This window comes from Maniola jurtina, chromosome 6, assembly GCF_905333055.1.
Source record: "Maniola jurtina chromosome 6, ilManJurt1.1, whole genome shotgun sequence".
Classification (NCBI taxonomy): Eukaryota; Metazoa; Arthropoda; class Insecta; order Lepidoptera; family Nymphalidae; genus Maniola; species Maniola jurtina.
The window spans coordinates 10,640,026-10,658,885 of NC_060034.1; the positions used below are offsets into that span (position 1 = coordinate 10,640,026).

Consider the following 18,860-nt stretch of genomic DNA (forward strand, 5'->3'; position numbering starts at 1 on the left):
CTTCATTTGGCAAGTTCCGAGAAATTAACCAAGGAATGATATTTATGGCAAAACTTAAGTACCTACTATAATTTAAAATCGAAATGAGGTATGGCTATATTTCAAAATTATATATATTTTCTATTTATAATTTCTATGCGGCCCTCGTCATGACGGCGGCAATACACGTGCAAGAGCCGATAGTTATAATTTTACTACTAAAGTGCCCGCGACTTCTGGATTTAGGTTTTCAAAAATCAAGTGGGATCTCTATGAATTTCTTGTAAAACGCAGCCTAGGTAAGTAGGTATATGCAAATTTCATCATAATAGGTTAAGCGGATGGGCCGTGAAAGGCAGACAGACAGACAGACACATTTTCACTTTTATGATATTAGTATGAATAATAAAGCATTTTTTTCTGATTAGCATTTTTACTTAGATAATACACAACTCATCTTCACAGATTCGGCCAGCCTCACTACCTAGCTATTATAATTTAAAATTACAATAAGAGGATACAAGTTACAACTAACATTACCTTATCTTGTAGGGATGAATAGAAAATAAAATTAAATAAATGTAGGTAGTTGTCTAAATACTACTTATTAGTGTAATGCATATTAATCTAACAGGAACACACTCTTGCCGGGATATTGCACAAACAAGCAAGCATCGTGAAATCGACGTCATCGCAAAAGAACTTCAGCAAGGTTACATGCAATCGATCACTGTAACGTACTATGGAATGGGCGCTATACCTAGGTACAATAAGGCACGTCGCGTAGGGATTGGCTACGGGCAAGGCTGCAGTGAGGTGAAGGGTGTGTACGATCCTCCTTCTAAATCATTCATGACCTCATCGCAACAAAAATAATAACAATGTAAAGTTAAAGGTTTCACATTAGGTAAAACAACTGTTGCGAATTGTACACTCGTATGTACGAAGTCAAAGGAAACATGAGGTCAAGTATTCAAGGTGACATTCAAACGAACCGCGCGACCAGTTTATATTATTATGTTACCTATTACTGAGTGGTGTGTAAAATGTAATTTTGAGAACACAAGAGTTATAATGTACCTAAAATTATAATTTCACCTATAGGTAGTTAGTCTTTAGGATGAGATCTGAGCGCCCTCTGACTTTGCTTAGACTTAAGACAGAGTTAAAACGAGACAGAATCTCTCACATAAATCTGTCTCGTTTTAACTCAATCTTAAGTCTGAGCAAAGTCAAAGTGCGCTCTATAAATCTCACCCTAAGACACTTTAAAATCAGCGTTTCCTGAACAATTGATTTCCATAAGCAGGGTTGGTTGGTCCTTGAATAGATTTAAGATGGAAGGATGGATTTAAGAAGTGGAGCCATCAAGATTGGTGTAAGTTTGGGAAGGAGTGTCCTCGGTCTGATTTCGACACCTGCATCTATACATATACTAGGCCAAGTTCGGTATTATTTCCAAGAGAAGAAACACTTTCTAAAGAATCTCTACTCGTTCATCAATTTTCGCCATCATTTGATAACGCAAAACCTGACACTACTCGAACAACCGTTTTTAACCGACTTCCAAAAAAGGAGGAGGTTCTCAATTCGTCGGGATCTTTTTTTTTTTTTTTTTTTTTTTTTTTTTTTTTTTATATTTTTTATGTATGTTCCCCGATTACTCAAAGACCCCTGGACCGATTTGGAAATTTTTTTTTTTTGTTTGAAAGGGTATACTGTGCAGGTGGTCCCATATAAATTTGGTGAAGATCTGATGAATATCTTTGGAGATGGAGAACAGAACTCCTCAATGGATAAGAGCAAATTGCTCGCGATCAGTGTAATAGCTTAGTAAACAGTAGGGTTTTAACTGGGCATAGCATATTATAGTACAGTGGGGCCACTAAAAATTGTGAAATAAAAAATTTTCAAAAGAAAAATAAAACCGACTTCAAAAACCAAAAACACTAAAAAGTAGAAAATAATTTTTGTTTAGCTACACATGTAATGTACCTAGGTATGAAGTCGGGCGAGCTTCACTCTTGGATTTCTAATTTTGTTTTAATATGCTCGCTCGACTTCATACCTAGGTACATTACATGTGTAGCTAAACAAAAATTATTTTCTACTTTTTAGTGTTTTTGGTTTTTGAAGTCGGTTTTATTTTTCTTTTGAAAATTTTAACATTACAAGACCTGCAGTTAGAAATTATACGTCATAGTTACTACTCGCCCCAATGAGGTACCATTTCTCCGCTATTTCGAACTATTCCCTGCAGGGGAAATATTTTTGCTCTCAAAAAGTGGTACAAACACCTTCATACACGACTAATTATTTATTATTGCTTAGAGTCTATAATAATTTTTTTTACTTACTTTCGCAAATGCATAAATGATCAAAAAGGTAGGAACAGCATTCCGAACCAGTGGTAGATTATTTTGACGATTCAAAAGCACTTGTAAAAGTTTAATTGAATAAAAATAATTTGAATTTGAATTTTGAATTTGATCTTCCCTAACAGAAATGTATACTTAATTAATAATCGTGGAAAATTCATAAAATAATTGTATATTTTTATCAGAGAAAAAATGGTTTTGATTTTTCTAAATATAAATAACACGAAACTATAGCTGCGTCCGAGCGCATATATTTGACGATGTACCTATACTTAGTACACAACAGGTTGAAATGGCAATCGGGGAGGGAACGCCCCGCACACCCGCATAGCCTTCACGCTTCCGATGACGTGCGGGTGTGCGAGGCATCCTCCCGCCTCTACCACGATTGCCATGTCAACCTGTCGCGGGCTATACCTAGCTATATTATTTAGGTCGATTTAGAAAAAAAAATCTAATTTGACAGAGTGTCCGCGAAAAGTCCGTGAAATGTCTACGAAAGTTCTGAAAATAAATTAATCTAAGGACAAAGTCTGTTATGTGCACTGTATATCACTGTATACATGGTCTGTTTTGTGTACCTACTGACAAAAATAACTTAAAAACTTAAAACTAATAAAAAATAATATAAGATAGCTCACACAGCTCACATGCACGCTGCTGTGCAGATTGCTGCTGATGGAGGGAAGGTCGGGCTTGCGATCGGTCTTCTTGGCTTGCCGCTTAGCCTTGCCTTCGAGAAACCGCTTCTGAAGGGCGCTCGTCTCCAAGTTCTGTTGTTCGCAGGCCCCGGTGAACGACTGGTCGAATCTCGGCACGCATTCCGTTTGTCGTCTTCGGTACGTCTCTATCCTCCGTCTGCGAAAAAGATACCATTGATAAAGAAACAGTTTACATAAGACGTTTTATTTTACTTTATTATGAATAACTACTACTTTGTAATATTTGCAGCAAGTATTTAAGCTTCCCTTTACTGAGGGTTATTCCCTTAATAATGGGGAAACGACGCAGAACGCGAGATACTTAGTTAAGCCTCCTATATCTTCCGAAACCTTTAACTTTTTTTTAATAAAGCGCCGTTACTAATCCTGAATTCCTGGACAAGCCAGAGATTTCTATTTTCTGTTTTCTTATAGTTTGCGATTTAATCGAAATCATTTCTGTAAATCTAGAGTTTATATCTACAGAGTACAGTCTATAGAGTTTTCAGAATTAGATGAGATGGATGAGGCACATGAAGGTGCCACAAACACTACGCTAACCGAAGTCGATGCTCAGTCAGCCGCAACTCGCGGCGGTCACCTTGAGCAAATGTTAATGCGGACACTTCGTTAACAAAAAATATCACTACAAGCATTTCATTATTCGTCAGCACTCAGCTCAGTTACCAAACAGTGAAGGTTCAAGGTGATTTACCTTCTTACTTCCCACTGTTGAATTATCATGACTCGATTTGCTGAACTTGATGTTAAGAACAATGTTAACTCTCTATTTAACGAACTTTTCTATAACTAAAACCTAGTTATGATTATAATTAAATACGAAATAAACCTTTTTTAGCCCCCGACCCAAAAAGAGGGGTGTTATAAGTTTTACGTGTGTATCTGTGTATCTGTCTGTGGCATCGTAGCTCCTAAACTAATGAACCGATTTTAATTTAGTTTTTTTTTTTGTTTGAAAGGTGGCTTGATCGAGAGTGTTCTTAGCTGTAATCCAAGAAAATCGGTTTAGCCGTTTGAAAATCAGCTCTTTTCTAGTTACTGTAACCTACACTTGTCGGGGGTGTTATAAATTTTTAATTTACACTTGTTCATAGCGACAACTCTAACTAATGAAACAGAATGGTTGGTCCGTACCAATACGTTATTAAGACAATTTAAAACGGATTAAAGTAGATAACGACTGGTCTTTTTAATTTTTCTTAAAAGTACATACCTAGTTGAAATTAGGAAATACCTACTCAGTTACTCACTTAAAAGTTTTTAAATGGTGTCTTTAGGAATACTGTACAGTTACAATTTACAAATTTCGCAATTTGTAAATAAATTACAAAACTACAAAATAACTTGGTAAGTATTACGAAATCAATGCCTTGTCTCAACAAAGTTTACACAATTTCCGCCTTCCTATTATTGTTAGACGACCTGATAATCTATACACCTTTGACCGATTACTTATAAAATATTAATAAGTAACATCTTTTATAACTTAGCAAATACCGGAAATCTTTTAAAACATTAGTATCTAACTATTAAGTAGGTACCACAGAATACTTAATAGTACCTACAATACATTAAATTACCTATTTCTCAGTAGGAGTAAATACTTACAAAATCTAGTAATTCACTCAACTCTTGAGTGTGACAATTTCGTTTTGGCAAGTAGGTATGCTGCATAGGTGTCTTCGCGTAAGTAGGTAGGTACCTTAGACATACTCGTAAATTAACTCGATTTACTTTACTTTCGCTTGCCGGTAACAATAATAGCAAAGTCATTCACCGTATCATTGTTGATTGTACATACTTAGTTAGGTAATCTTTTCGATTTGTAGATGTTACATAATCAGCTTGATAGTAGGTAGGTACGTCATACGTTTCAAATTCAAGCAATATCGCGCATGCATTTATTAGTACCTTTTTATTGCAAGATAGGCTTGCGCTTGACGACAATCATGTTGAATGAAAAGCAATGATTAGATCTAAGAATGGTGAACTTATCCAGATGACGCAATTTACTCATCTAGTAACTTCCGTGAACACAAAGTTGCACTAGTTACGACGCAGGTAAATTAAGATACCTATTGAAACATGAGCTCCAACAAATCGTAACCGATTTTAACAATTCTTTTTTACAAAGGTTATCCTTTTACGCAGGTTTCATCTTTCGGCCAAGTGCGAGTCAGACTAGTGCACCGAGGGTTCCATATTCAGGTTTTTTTCCGTCATTTTGCATGATTAATCAAAAACTATTATGTATAAAAATAAATAAAAATCTGTTTGAGAATGTACAGGTAAAGCCCTGGTTAAATTCCATTAATTTAAACTGGTTAGGTAAAGAACCAATAATTAGTACCCCCAAATAGATCTATTACCCACTGCACTGCGCAGATTCAAGGTCAGAGTTCTTTTTGCTGACGCCAACTGTACTAAAATCAACTAGACTGTATTCAATATGAGAGCAAGCGTGAAGTTCTTTTAGGAGCGCTTTCCCTGCAAGTGCGACGTATCACTTTACCCCACCTCGCGACTTTATCAGGGGAAGTTGATTACGGCTGATGTTACCAACTACAACCAGTTTAACTCCATTATGTATACCACTTTCTCTTAGCTTAGATATTATACTTATCCATTTTATCGAAGTTTTACGTTAACAAAATAAATTATACGATATCGTTTATAGGTACCCAAAGGGTGCCTACGGGACCCTATTACCAAGACTCCGCTGTCCGTCCGTGTCTCTGTCCGCGGGCTATATCTCGCGAACCGTAAGAGTTAGAGAATTGAAATTTTCACAGAACATGTATTTTTATTGCCGCTATAACAACAAATACTAAAAATTCCAGAACGGCCACCGTGAAAATTAAAAAAGTGCTATTTCTTTTACGATGGTACGGAACCCTTCGTGTGAGAATCCGACTCGCACTTGACCGATTTTATTTTCTGAATCAATCTGTAGTTATACAGCAGCAGCTAAACTCCACCAATTTATTACCTTCCCCGGCTAAGCTCCGGGTTGAATTTTAGAAAATCCTTTCTTATAGGGGCGCGGTCAGACGGTAGAGAAAGGAACATGCAACATCTCAAGTTACCAGAACCAGTGGTTTTAGCAGTACGTTGATGTCAGTGGTAAGTTTCTCTAGCTTTAAAATATAATCTATTACTAATATGTTTATATGTGAATTAAATGGTTACTACACTTTTCAATCAAATGTCCTTTAAGTATTATGTAATCAAATTAAATATAATATTTAATTGAACTAGTTAAAAGTAAAGTAGGTTCATCTTCTATTTATACACATGCTTATGCCTGCGACTTCGTCCGTGTAGATTACAAACACCAAAACCCTACTTTACCCCCTTAGGGGTTGAAGTTTCAGTCTTTCTTAGCGGATGACTTCGTCATAATAGCCATCTGCATGCCTTTCAGCGTAATCCTCATAGTTTGAGCTGTGCGTTGATAGATCAGTCAGTCAGTCGGCTGTACCTTGGCTCTCATAGTGAAGTATTCTTTACAATTAAAATAAAAATGCATTTTGATTTCTCAATTTTCAAAACATCTTTGCATACGATAATTAGTTATTTTATACTCATACAGAAATTGCTACTCTATAACCAGATGGGTAAAATATACACAGAGATAGTATTGGATTAGTGGCCAGTCTCAGTCTAATAGCACCGTATTTCGAACCGCATACATTCGAAATTACAGTGCCCCTATTTGCTGACTCATTGGTATCATTACAGTGCAGTGCGATCGTCCGTAGTCCTCGATATAGTCTTATCGTTTGTTTCAAGTTTAATTAAAGGACGATTCAGATGCATTAGACTAAAGGTGCGCTTACATGAGCAATTTTTAGGCAATTACTGTCCGGCAATACGTGTGGATCAATCTGGAGACATCAGTGGAGCAGTGTGCACCAATTTCAATAAACTACCGTAATTGTTTTGATAAGATTGTTTCAAATTGCTCCATATAATCAATATTGCTCGATGTTGTCGACAATCCAACTGTCCATATCATCACATAACAAAGATGGCTTTCGTTTTTGTAGGATTGTTCGCACTCGAATCTGTCTTTCCTTTTCTCTTTTCCTTTTTAAACTCGTCATATTACAAGTGTAAATTAAAAATTTATAACACCCCCGACAAGTGAAGGTTACAGTAACTAGAAGGGTTGATAACTTTCAAACGGCTAAACCGATTTTCTTGGATTATAGGTAAGAACACTCTCGATCAAGCCACCTTTCAAACAAAAAAAACTAAATTAAAATCGGTACATTAGTTTAGGAGCTACGATGCCACAGACAGATACACACGTCAAACTTATAACACCCCTCTTTCTGGGTCGGGGGTTAAAAAGCGCTTCAAGTTGCTGCCAATGAAACCTCGTCCATTGCCAGCAACTACTAGTTTTTCTATATATTGATACATGTTACTCCATGTCCCTGTCCCTCAATACGAGCGACGTGGTAATCCATACTATTTAATAATAAATGCGAAAGTGTGTCTGTCTGTCTGTCTGTCTGCTATCTTTTCACGGCCCAACAATTTAACCGATTCTGACGGGTACAGGGTTAGCTTCTATCCCGGGGACGGACATAGGCTACTTTTATACCAGAAAATCAACTTTTTATATCGGGAGCGCAAAGAGTTCCCACGGGATTTTTAAAAAACCTAAATCCACGCGAACGGAGTCGCGGGCATCATCTAGTACATAAATAATATAAAGTTACGAATTGATAAAGAGGAAATTAGGTATGCAGAACTTATCAACTTCTGAAAAATGGTCACAAATTTCAAGTGGGTTTCGAAAGCCTGGCAATCTTAGGGACACCGCACTCGACTCGTATAGGTGTTTTTGTTTAGTTCATTGACCAGCGGCACGGCTGTCGCGCAACGCAAACAACGCCTCCGATAAGTCCCGATTGTATGTCACGCCGTGTCACTGACACCGTGTCGCTAACTCCTTCAGGTTCCACCGTAGTGTACACCTGCTCTATTTTCATTTGTTGGGAAATTCGATGACATTATCGCCATGTAAATATACGCGGCCGCGTCACGTACACCATGACACAGAATAATATAATAGTACTATAACCATGACGAGATGCCGTACTTAGTTCTGACTACTAACTGGGTATGTCGTATGCCTATCCTATGAAGTGGTATATGTGATACGAAATCGTGTAATACCTTCATAAATCATAACCTATTTCAGTCATTGAGAAGGAAAAGGATTAAAACCGGTCAAGTGCAAGTCGGACTCGCACACGAAGGGTTCCGTACCATCGTACTAGATAAATATAACAATTTTATGTGCAACACCTCAAGCCGGAATCCACGCAGTCATGTCTGTTTTGTATCATTTTTAAAAAAAACCGACAGTAAAAATTTCACTAGATAGGTCACCTAATACCGAAATCAAACTTATTTTACTTATTTATTCTACTATTCGAACTTTTACCATAATGATGTGGTAAATCCTAGGTTTAACTAGAAAATCGTTGGATTTACCGTAGTTCGAGCTTATAAAGTAACATATAGGTACAACGTAGATTTAGGCAATCTTTAGGTAACTAACTAAGTACTTAGTGAGATTATTTATTAAGTAGTAGATAAATACTAATAAAAATTACTCGTGATTCCTTGCCATTTACGTATACTGCTCTCGCAGCTTCTCCACTTTTGCTAGTAAGTTTTTAGCTTACGAACTTACGACAATAAACTTTACATTTCTGCTAGGACACTAGTTCCGCAAGTGTCAGCATTCAAAACGTCGTCGTGTACCTTACTTTGAGTGGCATTTTTCTACTTACATAGCTACTGGCATGCATCGAATGCATTGCAGATCATATCATTCCGACACCGAGACACAGTTCTAATAACAATTTCGCATTATTTAACTTTCTCCGCGACATGGCGAGAGTAGAAATTACAATTTCATCAACAATCGTCTTTAAAACTAAAGTGTAAGTGGAATCTATTTACGGGAATAATTAGATATAGGTAACTATAGTACGCCACATGTTGAGATGGCAATCGGGGTATGAGGCGGGGGGACGCCCCGGACACCCGCACGTCACCCGCGCTCACCCGCACCGTTTTAGGTTTTAGCGCGGGGTTTCCCCCACCCCGGTTGCCATCTCAACCTGTCGCGTACTATGGTTACCTATATCTAATTATTCCCGTCTTATCTCGTTGCCATCTATAGGTATAACATAATTATAATGACAGTACCTATTTATTTTTAAACAAGTTTTGCCTTGATCACAGTTCACACCCACTCACACACACAGTAAATAAGAACAGTAAGGGTGGCTGCATAGTCACGCTTACTGCCAGCGAGGGCCATTAAGGTGCATGAGACGGGTCTGCCCGCAAAATTCAAATTTAATTTGGTTTTTCGCAATTTGTAAACTAATAAGACAAAGTAGGCTTATGGCACTTTAATTGCGCCAATGGCCTTATTTGAAAGCGCCTTTACAATCAGATTTCTATTTTCTTTTCCAATCAGCAATATTGACTAAAACTTTTTAGATGGGTAATTATTTAATTTCATTAAACTATGATACCTATTTATCTTAGTACCGTGGTACGCCGCAAGGTTACTAAAGCAGTTAAGGCCTAAGAGCATGCATTGCGGAGTGACCATTCTTTACCGTTAGCGAGTGTCGACGTAATTACCATACATAGAGTAACTAAAATTATGTGCATATCTTATCAGTACCTAACTACTTGTGGAGTTTCATTGTTAGTTTGGTGTTAACAATGAAAAATTATGCAATCATTGTTGCTGGTGAAATTATAATATTATTTATTTAATTTTGAACAGCTATGTAATTACTGTATCTACACTACATTATATTAATAAGTTGTGCTTCTGAATCAAGATAAGTAGGTAGGTAGGTATTGTGAATAGTTAGACTTAAATTACATTTTTATAAACTGTACTAAGCATTATAGTATATAGTAGTATTAAGCAGGTAGCTTTATTTTGGAAAATATGATTTGATGAATTATCCTGTGTCACCTTGTCCAAATTTTGTATGACACAGAGTTTAAAGGGGTTTAGTATGGAGCCTGGAGTATGGAGTCTACATATTATATGGCTTTTTCATTTTTTTTTAAACAGCCAAAAATTGTATTAATCAATAGCTGACTTCAATACAAATGAGTATTGTGTGAAAGTTGTACTAGTGGCTAGACTGTTGTTCTGATGACACCACCAGTACTACTTTGATAGCTTATATGTATCGGAAAATATGTGACACTTACACTAAACTACAAAAAGATGTGTGAATGCATGTGTTTGTAATGGTGAAACTGCATTTCTTATCTTAATATTTAAATAAAGAATATTACGTTAATCATAACAGACATAATATATGTTGCAGCAAAATCCTTGGATCCCTCAGGAATATGGCTAGCTCTCAGGAAATGATAAAATGAGAACTCAATTAGACCATTTCATTAAACAAATCTAGTGATATCATAGAATGATAACCTGGGCGGTCTACTTAGTTTCTGGAGCGAGCTTGGATGGCTGGAGTGAAGACTTCAGTGGGGAGGGGCAACGCATGCCAACCAGCCCAGAAAGAAAGAAAGATCATAGAATGCTGATTGTAGTTTATGAAATGTAATGTGGACTGAACTGACCAACTATCTACTTCTTGAAAATACATAAGGTAGATAAGACTGCTTGGGGTTGGGATGATCAAATTTCGATTCTAGTAGATATATATGTAAATAGATGAGTCTGCTTCTTTTTTAAGTTTTTATACTGTAAAATTTCCAGTAAATAAACATTTTATATTAGCTTTTGCTAATAACTTTGTTAGGTTTCTTAAAAGTTCTTTAACTATGAAGTTTTTGTTTTCCTGGGATATAAAGTATCCCATGTCTATTTTCAGGTTGCAAGTTATACCAGTGCCTTATGTCAAGATTGGTGTATTAAAAATAAAATGCATAGACAAAAATTATACTTATAATAACTTAATACTTAGTAACTACCTTAGTCTGTCAACAACTGCTTGACGTTTGGGAGGAAGGTTCATCTCTTCCATGGGTTGCAGCATATTAGGCGGATGTTGGGCAGGCGAGGCGCCGGGCAGCAAGCCGCCCGCGCCACCGCCTCCGACCAGGTGCTCCACGGTGATACCTTGCCACTTCACCTCTGCCTCCTCATTCTCACTCTTTTAACAACCCAGCCACACAGTTTCAAGTACAACACCATAACCCCATCATGTCTTTCAGTAAGTATGTTTATACACAGTTCTCAAGTACTGCACCGCAATTGTGATAGCACTATTAAAAAACAGTTACAGTTCGTCCTGAACACTCTGAGCACATTTTTCATATTGCCACTGATTGTCTCCAAACAACTTGAATATTTAATTTTTTTTAGTTGTAAAACTTGAAATGGCTAGGAATTATTCATCGGTACACGCAATTAACTTCCTGAATTCAAGATTCTCTGCCCAATATCAAATATTTTGGTACAGAACAAGTTTTAAAGTCACAGCACAACCATTCACAGGAAGATTAATATTTTATTTTTGGGATAATTCACCAAACAATGGTATGAATTTTAGGTAAAACGGAAGATTTAAGTTGTATATATTTGGAAAACGTTCTAATAATTATATCTACAGTTAAAAAACAACATCAAAGTTCTGTTTTTATATTTTCTACAACCAACACACGACACTGTACCAATCACCAAATTCTCAGTCAAACACAAAACATCAAGATCAACTGACTGACGGACGACGACGGTCTGCGACGGGCCGACGACGCTTCACTTGACACTTGTTTTGTTTATGATGTGCTATATTTTATGGCTAGTTCTTTTTGTCTAGAGATGTCTAGTAATTTGCAAAAAATGCATTAAATCTTTTCTATGGCGATACTTTAAACTATAAAATATTTATCTAAAAATAGTATGATCAATTTTTATAACGTTATAATAATCGGTATGGTCACGGTATCAGTGGTGACATGGTATACATGCGGTACACCGTTACATGGTACACCTCACCTAATGAGATTGTATAGATATTGTTATATACAGTGTACGGCACAGACCAATAACATGTACGGGTTAGTCTATGATCTTTATTTCCTTTCCGAACGTTTCCGAAGGGTCCGAAGCGAAGATACCTGTCAATTGTTCAGTGCTGCCAGCTGATGGATATTTTACCTTCTTCGTAACTTTTGTTCCTTTCACCCTTTCGGTTAGTGTGTAAGACAATTATCGTAACTTTCTAGTAACTATATTGACATAATTTTTTAAGACAGTATTTTTTCATTAAAATATTGTAAGTTAGCAAGTTTAAAAATTATTGTCCTTAAACTTTAGTCTACACACCATTACATTAAATTACTTCTACTTCTCAATGTCAACAAGTGATATGAGAGGTGGTAACTTACCTAATGAATTATGAAATACTGTATGACGTATACTATTTCATTCACTCGCAGACTAAATCCTATAGATATATTTGTCTCTTTTTAATACACTTTTTCGTTTCATTGAATTTTAAATTAACTAGTTACAACGGTAGAAGTTTTCACTTCAAAATCAAAACGTTACTTTTGCTGCAGATGTAAGTTGTAAATGTCGCTCTAGCAACACTGCAATTGTCATTCAAATGGTCAGTGAGTTCAGTGGTGACAGTGACAAAAAAAAACAAATTGTCAATTGTCAATAAAAACTAACCTAATGGCTAATAGCTATTCTATCTCTAATCTTCGAAAACTGAATAAATAAATAAAGGAAAGGGCTACTGCGTATAACTCAATCGTGGCCTAAAAATAGAAGACGAAATAATTAGTGATTTGATCAATTATTAATATAGGTTGGCCTATATTAAAAAAGCTATAATGTCAGCACTTCGAGCTAGATTGGGTTCTTCTGTTTTCCTTTCTAGGTTACTTTATCATTCGTTAAATAAATCAAAACCGATAAAATGTGTTACCGTTGCAGCTAATGGATTCAATGGTGCGTTTCTAGTTACCTATTCAAAGAAGTGCGTATTACTATGAAATGGATAATGTGGCTATTTTATTTAATTACAGAGAAACCTATGTTTAGTTTAAACTACAGCACAGTTTCGGATCATCAGCCTGCAGAAACTACAAAAGGAAATGCTGAGCGTAAAGAATTTCAAGCAGAAACACGGATGCTCTTAGACATCGTTGCTAGATCTTTATATTCAGAAAAGGAAGTAAGGCAAACTAGTATTCCAATAATTATTTACTATTCATCATTAAGTCGTATGCACGATAATCAGCGTGCAGTGTGCAAAAATACATTAGAAATATACTAAACATATCAACACATGTGTTGCTTGTTTTACACCATGGAGCACAAAAGTTGCAAAAATAGCAGGAGAAAAGTTACATACCAATGACTCTTATGTTATTAAGTAGGTATGTGTAAAACTTAAGCCCATTTTAAAAATCAATTTTTCAGGTATTTATTAGAGAGCTTATTTCTAATGCTAGTGATGCATTGGAAAAATTTCGTTATTTGAGTGTAAGCGCTACACCAGACTCACCACAACTGGAGAACATTGACAGAGCCTTGGAAATAAAATTGACAACCGATAAACAAAATAGGACACTTACTTTTGAGGTAAAACAACTACAACAGCTTGTTATGATTTGTGTACTTCATAAGTTCATTATTTTAATACTTCAAGCAAACAATTCTTGTATATTAATTTTCACTTTCATAGAAACAAGTTATAGATTTGAATGAAATTCTAGATATAAAACAACAGGGAAATAAAAAATCTTAGCCTAAAACTTGTCACTCTTGTATTCAAAGTTGTTGTAGTATATATACTTCAGATTTTGTGTAATTTTTGTTTTACTATAACAGGATTCAGGTATCGGTATGACTAAGGAAGAATTGATACAAAATCTAGGCACAATAGCAAGATCAGGTTCAAAATCATTCATAGAAGAAATAAAGAAACAGGGAGCTGAACAAGCCAGTTCCATTATTGGACAGTTTGGTGTTGGTTTTTATTCAGCATTCATGGTTGCTGACAAAATTGAAGTGTTCACAAGAAGCAGTATTGCTGGGTCTCCTGGATATAAGTGGAGCTCTGATGGGTTTGTTGAATTAATGAATATTTACAGTACTACCATTTTTGTCGCATTGGCAAATTCTTTTGCACAGAAAAGCACAACTAAACAGAGACTAAAACCAAATGTACACTAATACAGACCTTATTGTTTGCTATCAAGATTTCAAACACTAGAACAATAGAAATAATAGAATAATTTTGTAAGGAGAAGCTCATAAGAAGTGTTACCTCAATAAGCTGTTAATTTTTCTAAACCATTTTCTGCTGTAAGTGTTAATTGTTGTTTCATTTATTTATTTTAGATCTGGAACATATGAAATTCAAGAAGTAGATGGACTACCTATCGGTACTAAAATAGTTGTTTATTTGAAGACAGACTGTAGAGAATTTGCTGATGATGCTACAGTTAAAAGTTAGTATACAAAAAATTGTGCATAAAAATATTTTAGGATATTTTCAGAAAGTTTAATAATTTTTAGGGTTCCATACTTCAAAAGGAAAAAAGAAACCTTTATAGTATCACTTTGTTGTCAGTCTGTCTGGCAGGTAAGTAGGTCTTATAGCACAAGTAAAGGAAAAATCTAAAAACCGTGAATTTGTGGTTACATCACAAAATAATTTAAAATGTGTTCCGAAAAAAATTATTGACTAAATCATACATAGTCCCATCATTAACTTGAAGTGTTTTACATAAAAATGTTGGTATATCTTGTACGATGGTACGGAACCCTTCGTGAGCGAGTCTGACTCACACTTGACCGGTTTTTTGTTACAGATATAATTATGAAGTACAGTAATTTCATTGGCAGTCCCATTCTACTAAACAGTGAACAAATAAACTCCATAAAGGTATGTCTTCTAGATCTTAAATTTTATTTTTAAAATTCAATTTTTTATTTTACAAAAATAGAGGATGAGATGTTTTCAGATATAAATATTTTGTTCTAAAATGTATGTGCCTAGATGAAAATAAAGTTATTTCTATAACTATGAAAAAATATCTTAAATCTTCTTTAATATTATATTTTAGCCATTGTGGCTAATGGAGCCCAAGGAAGTGACTCAAGAGCAGCATATAGAGTTCTACAGGTTTATAAGCAATTCCTATGACAAGCCACGTTTTACCCTCCACTACAAGACTGATGCCCCCCTCAGTATCAGATCCATTCTGTATGTGCCTGAAGGCAAGCCGGGGTTATTTGAACTTTCAAGAGACTCAGACGTTGGTGTGGCTTTGTACTCTAGAAAGATACTGATTAAGAGCAAAGCTGAAAACATCTTGCCCAAATGGCTGAGATTTGTCAAAGGTCAGTTACATTTTTTAGTTTATGTGTTTTTCATGTATTTTTGCAGTTATTTATTTATTTACTGATGCAACAGTAACTTAAAGGTAAAATTTATATTATGCCCTATTAAATGTTCCTTTTCCACAAGGAACATTTAATAGGATGGAAGTAATTTACACCTTTATTTATTTTATAAATTAGAACGCTGTCTCATTTTAACAGTGTCTGAAGTCTGAGCATAGTCAGAGTGCATTTGATATATCGCAACCTCATTGCAACAGATTTACTATAACTATATTGCAAGCACCATAAAGTTGCCATTCTATTGAAGCAGAATGAAGCAGAGAAATGTTTAGCCAACAACACATATTACTACTACTAAACGAATACTATATTTGCTTACAATGTTTATGCTAATGCTTAATGGAATAGTTTCAGCAACCAAAAAATTTAAATGTGTTTCTTTTTAGGTGTTGTGGATTCGGAAGATATACCATTGAATCTTAGTAGGGAGTTACTACAAAATAGTGCATTGATCGCGTAAGTATTTGTGCCATGTTCCTTATTAAAAAAAAAACAGTCCAGTGTATGTCGATCTCCCACACGAAAGGTTCCGAGCCATCATACAAGAAATAACACTTTTTATTTATTTTTAATGTTCATGACAGCCACTTAAAAATTTTAGTATTTGTTATAACCGCAAAAGAAATGCACATTCTGCAAAAAAAATTAACTCCATGACTATTAAGGTTCACGAGATACTGACAGACAGACGAACTGACAGCGGAGTCTTAGTGGTGGGGTCCCATTGGCATCCTTCAGTTATAGAACCCAAATCAAATAAATATGACTATAAGTGATCATAACACCGCGTTTTCACCAAGGTCTCGTCCAGACCTTTATGTACATAACCTATAAAGAGCGCGCAAAACAAGTAGTCCAAGTCATACGCATGTGTTCAGAACACACTGTATTGTACCTTGTGTACACCTTGTGTATTTAATCCTTATGCATATTGCCGTGTTGCAACTTCAGATTGGATTGCTTGTTGTAACACTAACACTAATAAATATTGTTACGAATTTTTTTTTGGTTCGCAGCAAACTACGTACTGTATTGACGAACCGGTTCCTAAAATTCATGGTTGACACAGCTAACAAAGATCCTGTTGGGTATGATGCATTCTATAAAGATTATTCCTTGTTCTTCAAAGAAGGCATTGTTACGAATCAAAATCCTCTAGAAAAGGTACCATTTTTATCTTTTATTAAATTTTAGGAATATTGTAATTTTTGTACATTGTAATCCACACTTTCATCCAGTATACTATTCATATTTAATTTTATATGCGAAATTGCGTCTGTTTTTAACCCCCGACCCAAAAAGAGGAGTGTTATAAGTTTGACGTGGTTATCTGTCTGTGCCACCGTAGCTCCTAAACTAATGAACCGATTTTAATTTAGTTTTTTTAGTTTCAAAGGTGGCTTGATCGAGAGTGTTCTTAGCTATAATCTAAGAAAATCGGTTTAGCCGTTTGAAAGTTATCAGCTCTTTTCTAGTTACTGTAACCTGCACTTGTCGGGGGTATTATAAATTTTTAATTTACACTTGGTCATCTTTTCACAATAGTTAATTTAGTGTTAACTGTTTAACCAATTTAGACCTACAAAGATAGATTACCTATTATCTATACCAGGATAGATTATAATCCAGAGATTGACATAGGCTACTTTATACCCTTAAAAATCGAAGTTCTAGCGGGATTCAATAAATTTAGATTTTATCCACGCGAATGAAGTTACTGGCATCATCTAGTTTGTATATATTTATTATTTATCTTTCGTTACTACATAATATGATGTTTACTGAGTAGGTATAATTTTTATCGCAGGAAGAAATTGGTAAACTGCTACGATTTGAATCCTCAAAGTTAGAGAGCGGAGTTAAAACTTCTTTGGCCGATTACAACGCACGGCAGACTAACGATCAAAAAAATATATATTATTTGGCAGCCCCTAGGTAATGTAAATTTTTATATTTTGTATGTTTCTTTTTTTTATTAGATTTTTTACTATGACTTTTTACTTTACAGTAATAAGAACAGCATAACAACATCCTGTGCCTAGTAGGCATACATCTCAAATCTTTTCTTAAAAGGTTTTTAAGTTTCTCGTAAAATAAGGACCTCAAGTACCTACTGAATCTACGCTATTTTTAAGTATCGAAGAAAGGAACGATATAACGTTATTGAAAAACAAGGGTTTTAATCAATATTTCACAAAACTATTTCAATTTCAGTCGTGAATTAGCCCAGTCGTCGCCCTATTATGAATCTTTGAAGAAACGCGACGTCGAAGTTCTGTTTTGTTATGAGATGTATGATGAGCTCGTCTTATTGGAATTGAAAGAGTTTGGAGGCCGGTCTCTTGTTTCAGTAGAGAATGATATGCAAAAGGACCATGCGGATCCAAGTGAGACTATCATTGGTAAGTCCAAACAATAAAAAAACTCGCACTTTTGTCTTCTGTCTAAGGACAAACCATCATTTCAATGTAAGATATTAAAATATTAAGGAAGGACCATAATATCTGCGATAAAATACTGTAGTAAGTAGTTGACAAAGCAGCCTTAGATTCACCATGATAAAATTTCTTTGAAAATTTACAGGGAGCGACGATTTGCAACAAGGACAAGTTAATGAATTGGTGTCATTCCTAAAAACGAATTTGGCAGGCAAAGTGTTTGAAGTACGAACTACGCAAAAGTTAGATTCCCATCCCTGCGTGATCATCGTTCCGGAAATGGCCGCAGCGCGACATTTTATCAGAACTCAAGCTCAGAACCTAAGCGAGGAAAATAGATTTGCTTTGTTGAGACCACAGCTAGAGATCAATCCAAAGTAAGTGTGCACCCGAGTTGATAAATAGTCATTTCTACTACTAGTGCTGTTCCCTGTATGATGAAAACTACAGTCGAGGTGCCAGTACGTACCTGAGCCGAAGGCAAAGGTATTCAGTGGCAACGAGAGAAAGCGCCACAATATGTGCCCAGCCTAAAATTCCAATACATTTCTTTAACTTCTTAATTCTTTTGATTATGTTTTAATTATTATCTTTGTATTGTTTACAGGCATCCTATCATAAAAAAGCTCCATAAACTAACAAGTAGTGATAAAGAACTAGCAAACATGGTGGCACAACAGCTGTTCTCTAATGCAATGGTCACCGCTGGCTTATTAATGGATGCCAGAAATCTGATTACGAACATTAATGATCTTTTAGTGAAAGCCTTAGAAAAACATTGATGTACCTAACTACCTAAAATTGTAAAAAAATATTTAATTATAAATTATAATATTACATTATTTACCACACAAAGCTTCTTTTATTACCTACATTATTT

At 35.4% G+C, this 18,860-nt stretch overlaps 2 protein-coding genes across 3 annotated transcripts in view; one reads left to right on the forward strand and one right to left on the reverse strand.

The window, feature by feature from the left end:
• The window catches only part of LOC123866338 (neurogenic protein mastermind-like), a 32,990-nt gene extending 21,114 nt beyond the window's left edge, over window positions 1–11,876 (reverse strand). The window contains exons 1-2 of one of the 2 annotated variants that reach the window (XM_045907854.1): window positions 11,087–11,876; window positions 3,008–3,215 (exon numbers count right to left, since the gene is read on the reverse strand). In XM_045907854.1, coding sequence (XP_045763810.1) covers window positions 3,008–3,215; window positions 11,087–11,151 — 273 coding nt within the window. In that variant the 5' untranslated portion in view covers window positions 11,152–11,876. Of the gene's footprint in view, window positions 1–2,998; window positions 3,216–11,086 lie in introns of both variants that reach the window. The other variant, XM_045907853.1, reaches the window with a different exon arrangement.
• Window positions 11,877–12,742: 866 nt separating this feature from the next.
• Window positions 12,743–18,831, forward strand: LOC123866340 (heat shock protein 75 kDa, mitochondrial). Its single transcript, XM_045907855.1, has 13 exons — window positions 12,743–13,076; window positions 13,154–13,302; window positions 13,551–13,712; window positions 13,962–14,197; window positions 14,475–14,584; window positions 14,948–15,021; window positions 15,203–15,479; window positions 15,929–15,998; window positions 16,559–16,706; window positions 17,350–17,477; window positions 17,757–17,944; window positions 18,126–18,357; window positions 18,588–18,831. Exons 1-13 carry the CDS (start codon window positions 12,959–12,961, stop codon window positions 18,760–18,762), a joined length of 2,067 nt encoding a protein of 688 aa, XP_045763811.1. The 5' UTR covers window positions 12,743–12,958; the 3' UTR covers window positions 18,763–18,831.
• The last annotated feature ends 29 nt before the right edge of the window (window positions 18,832–18,860 follow it).

What these genes read in the sequence shown, in the direction of transcription:
- LOC123866340 (XM_045907855.1), top strand. Translation starts at nt 12,959, where the DNA reads ATGTCAGCACTTCGAGCTAGATTGGGTTCTTCTGTTTTCCTTTCTAGG. An exon ending in ATCAAAATCCTCTAGAAAAG is followed by an intron (nt 16,707 to 17,349) that starts GTACCATTTTTA and finishes TTTTTATCGCAG; the next exon opens with GAAGAAATTGGTAAACTGCT. An exon ending in CAGCTAGAGATCAATCCAAA is followed by an intron (nt 18,358 to 18,587) that starts GTAAGTGTGCAC and finishes TATTGTTTACAG; the next exon opens with GCATCCTATCATAAAAAAGC.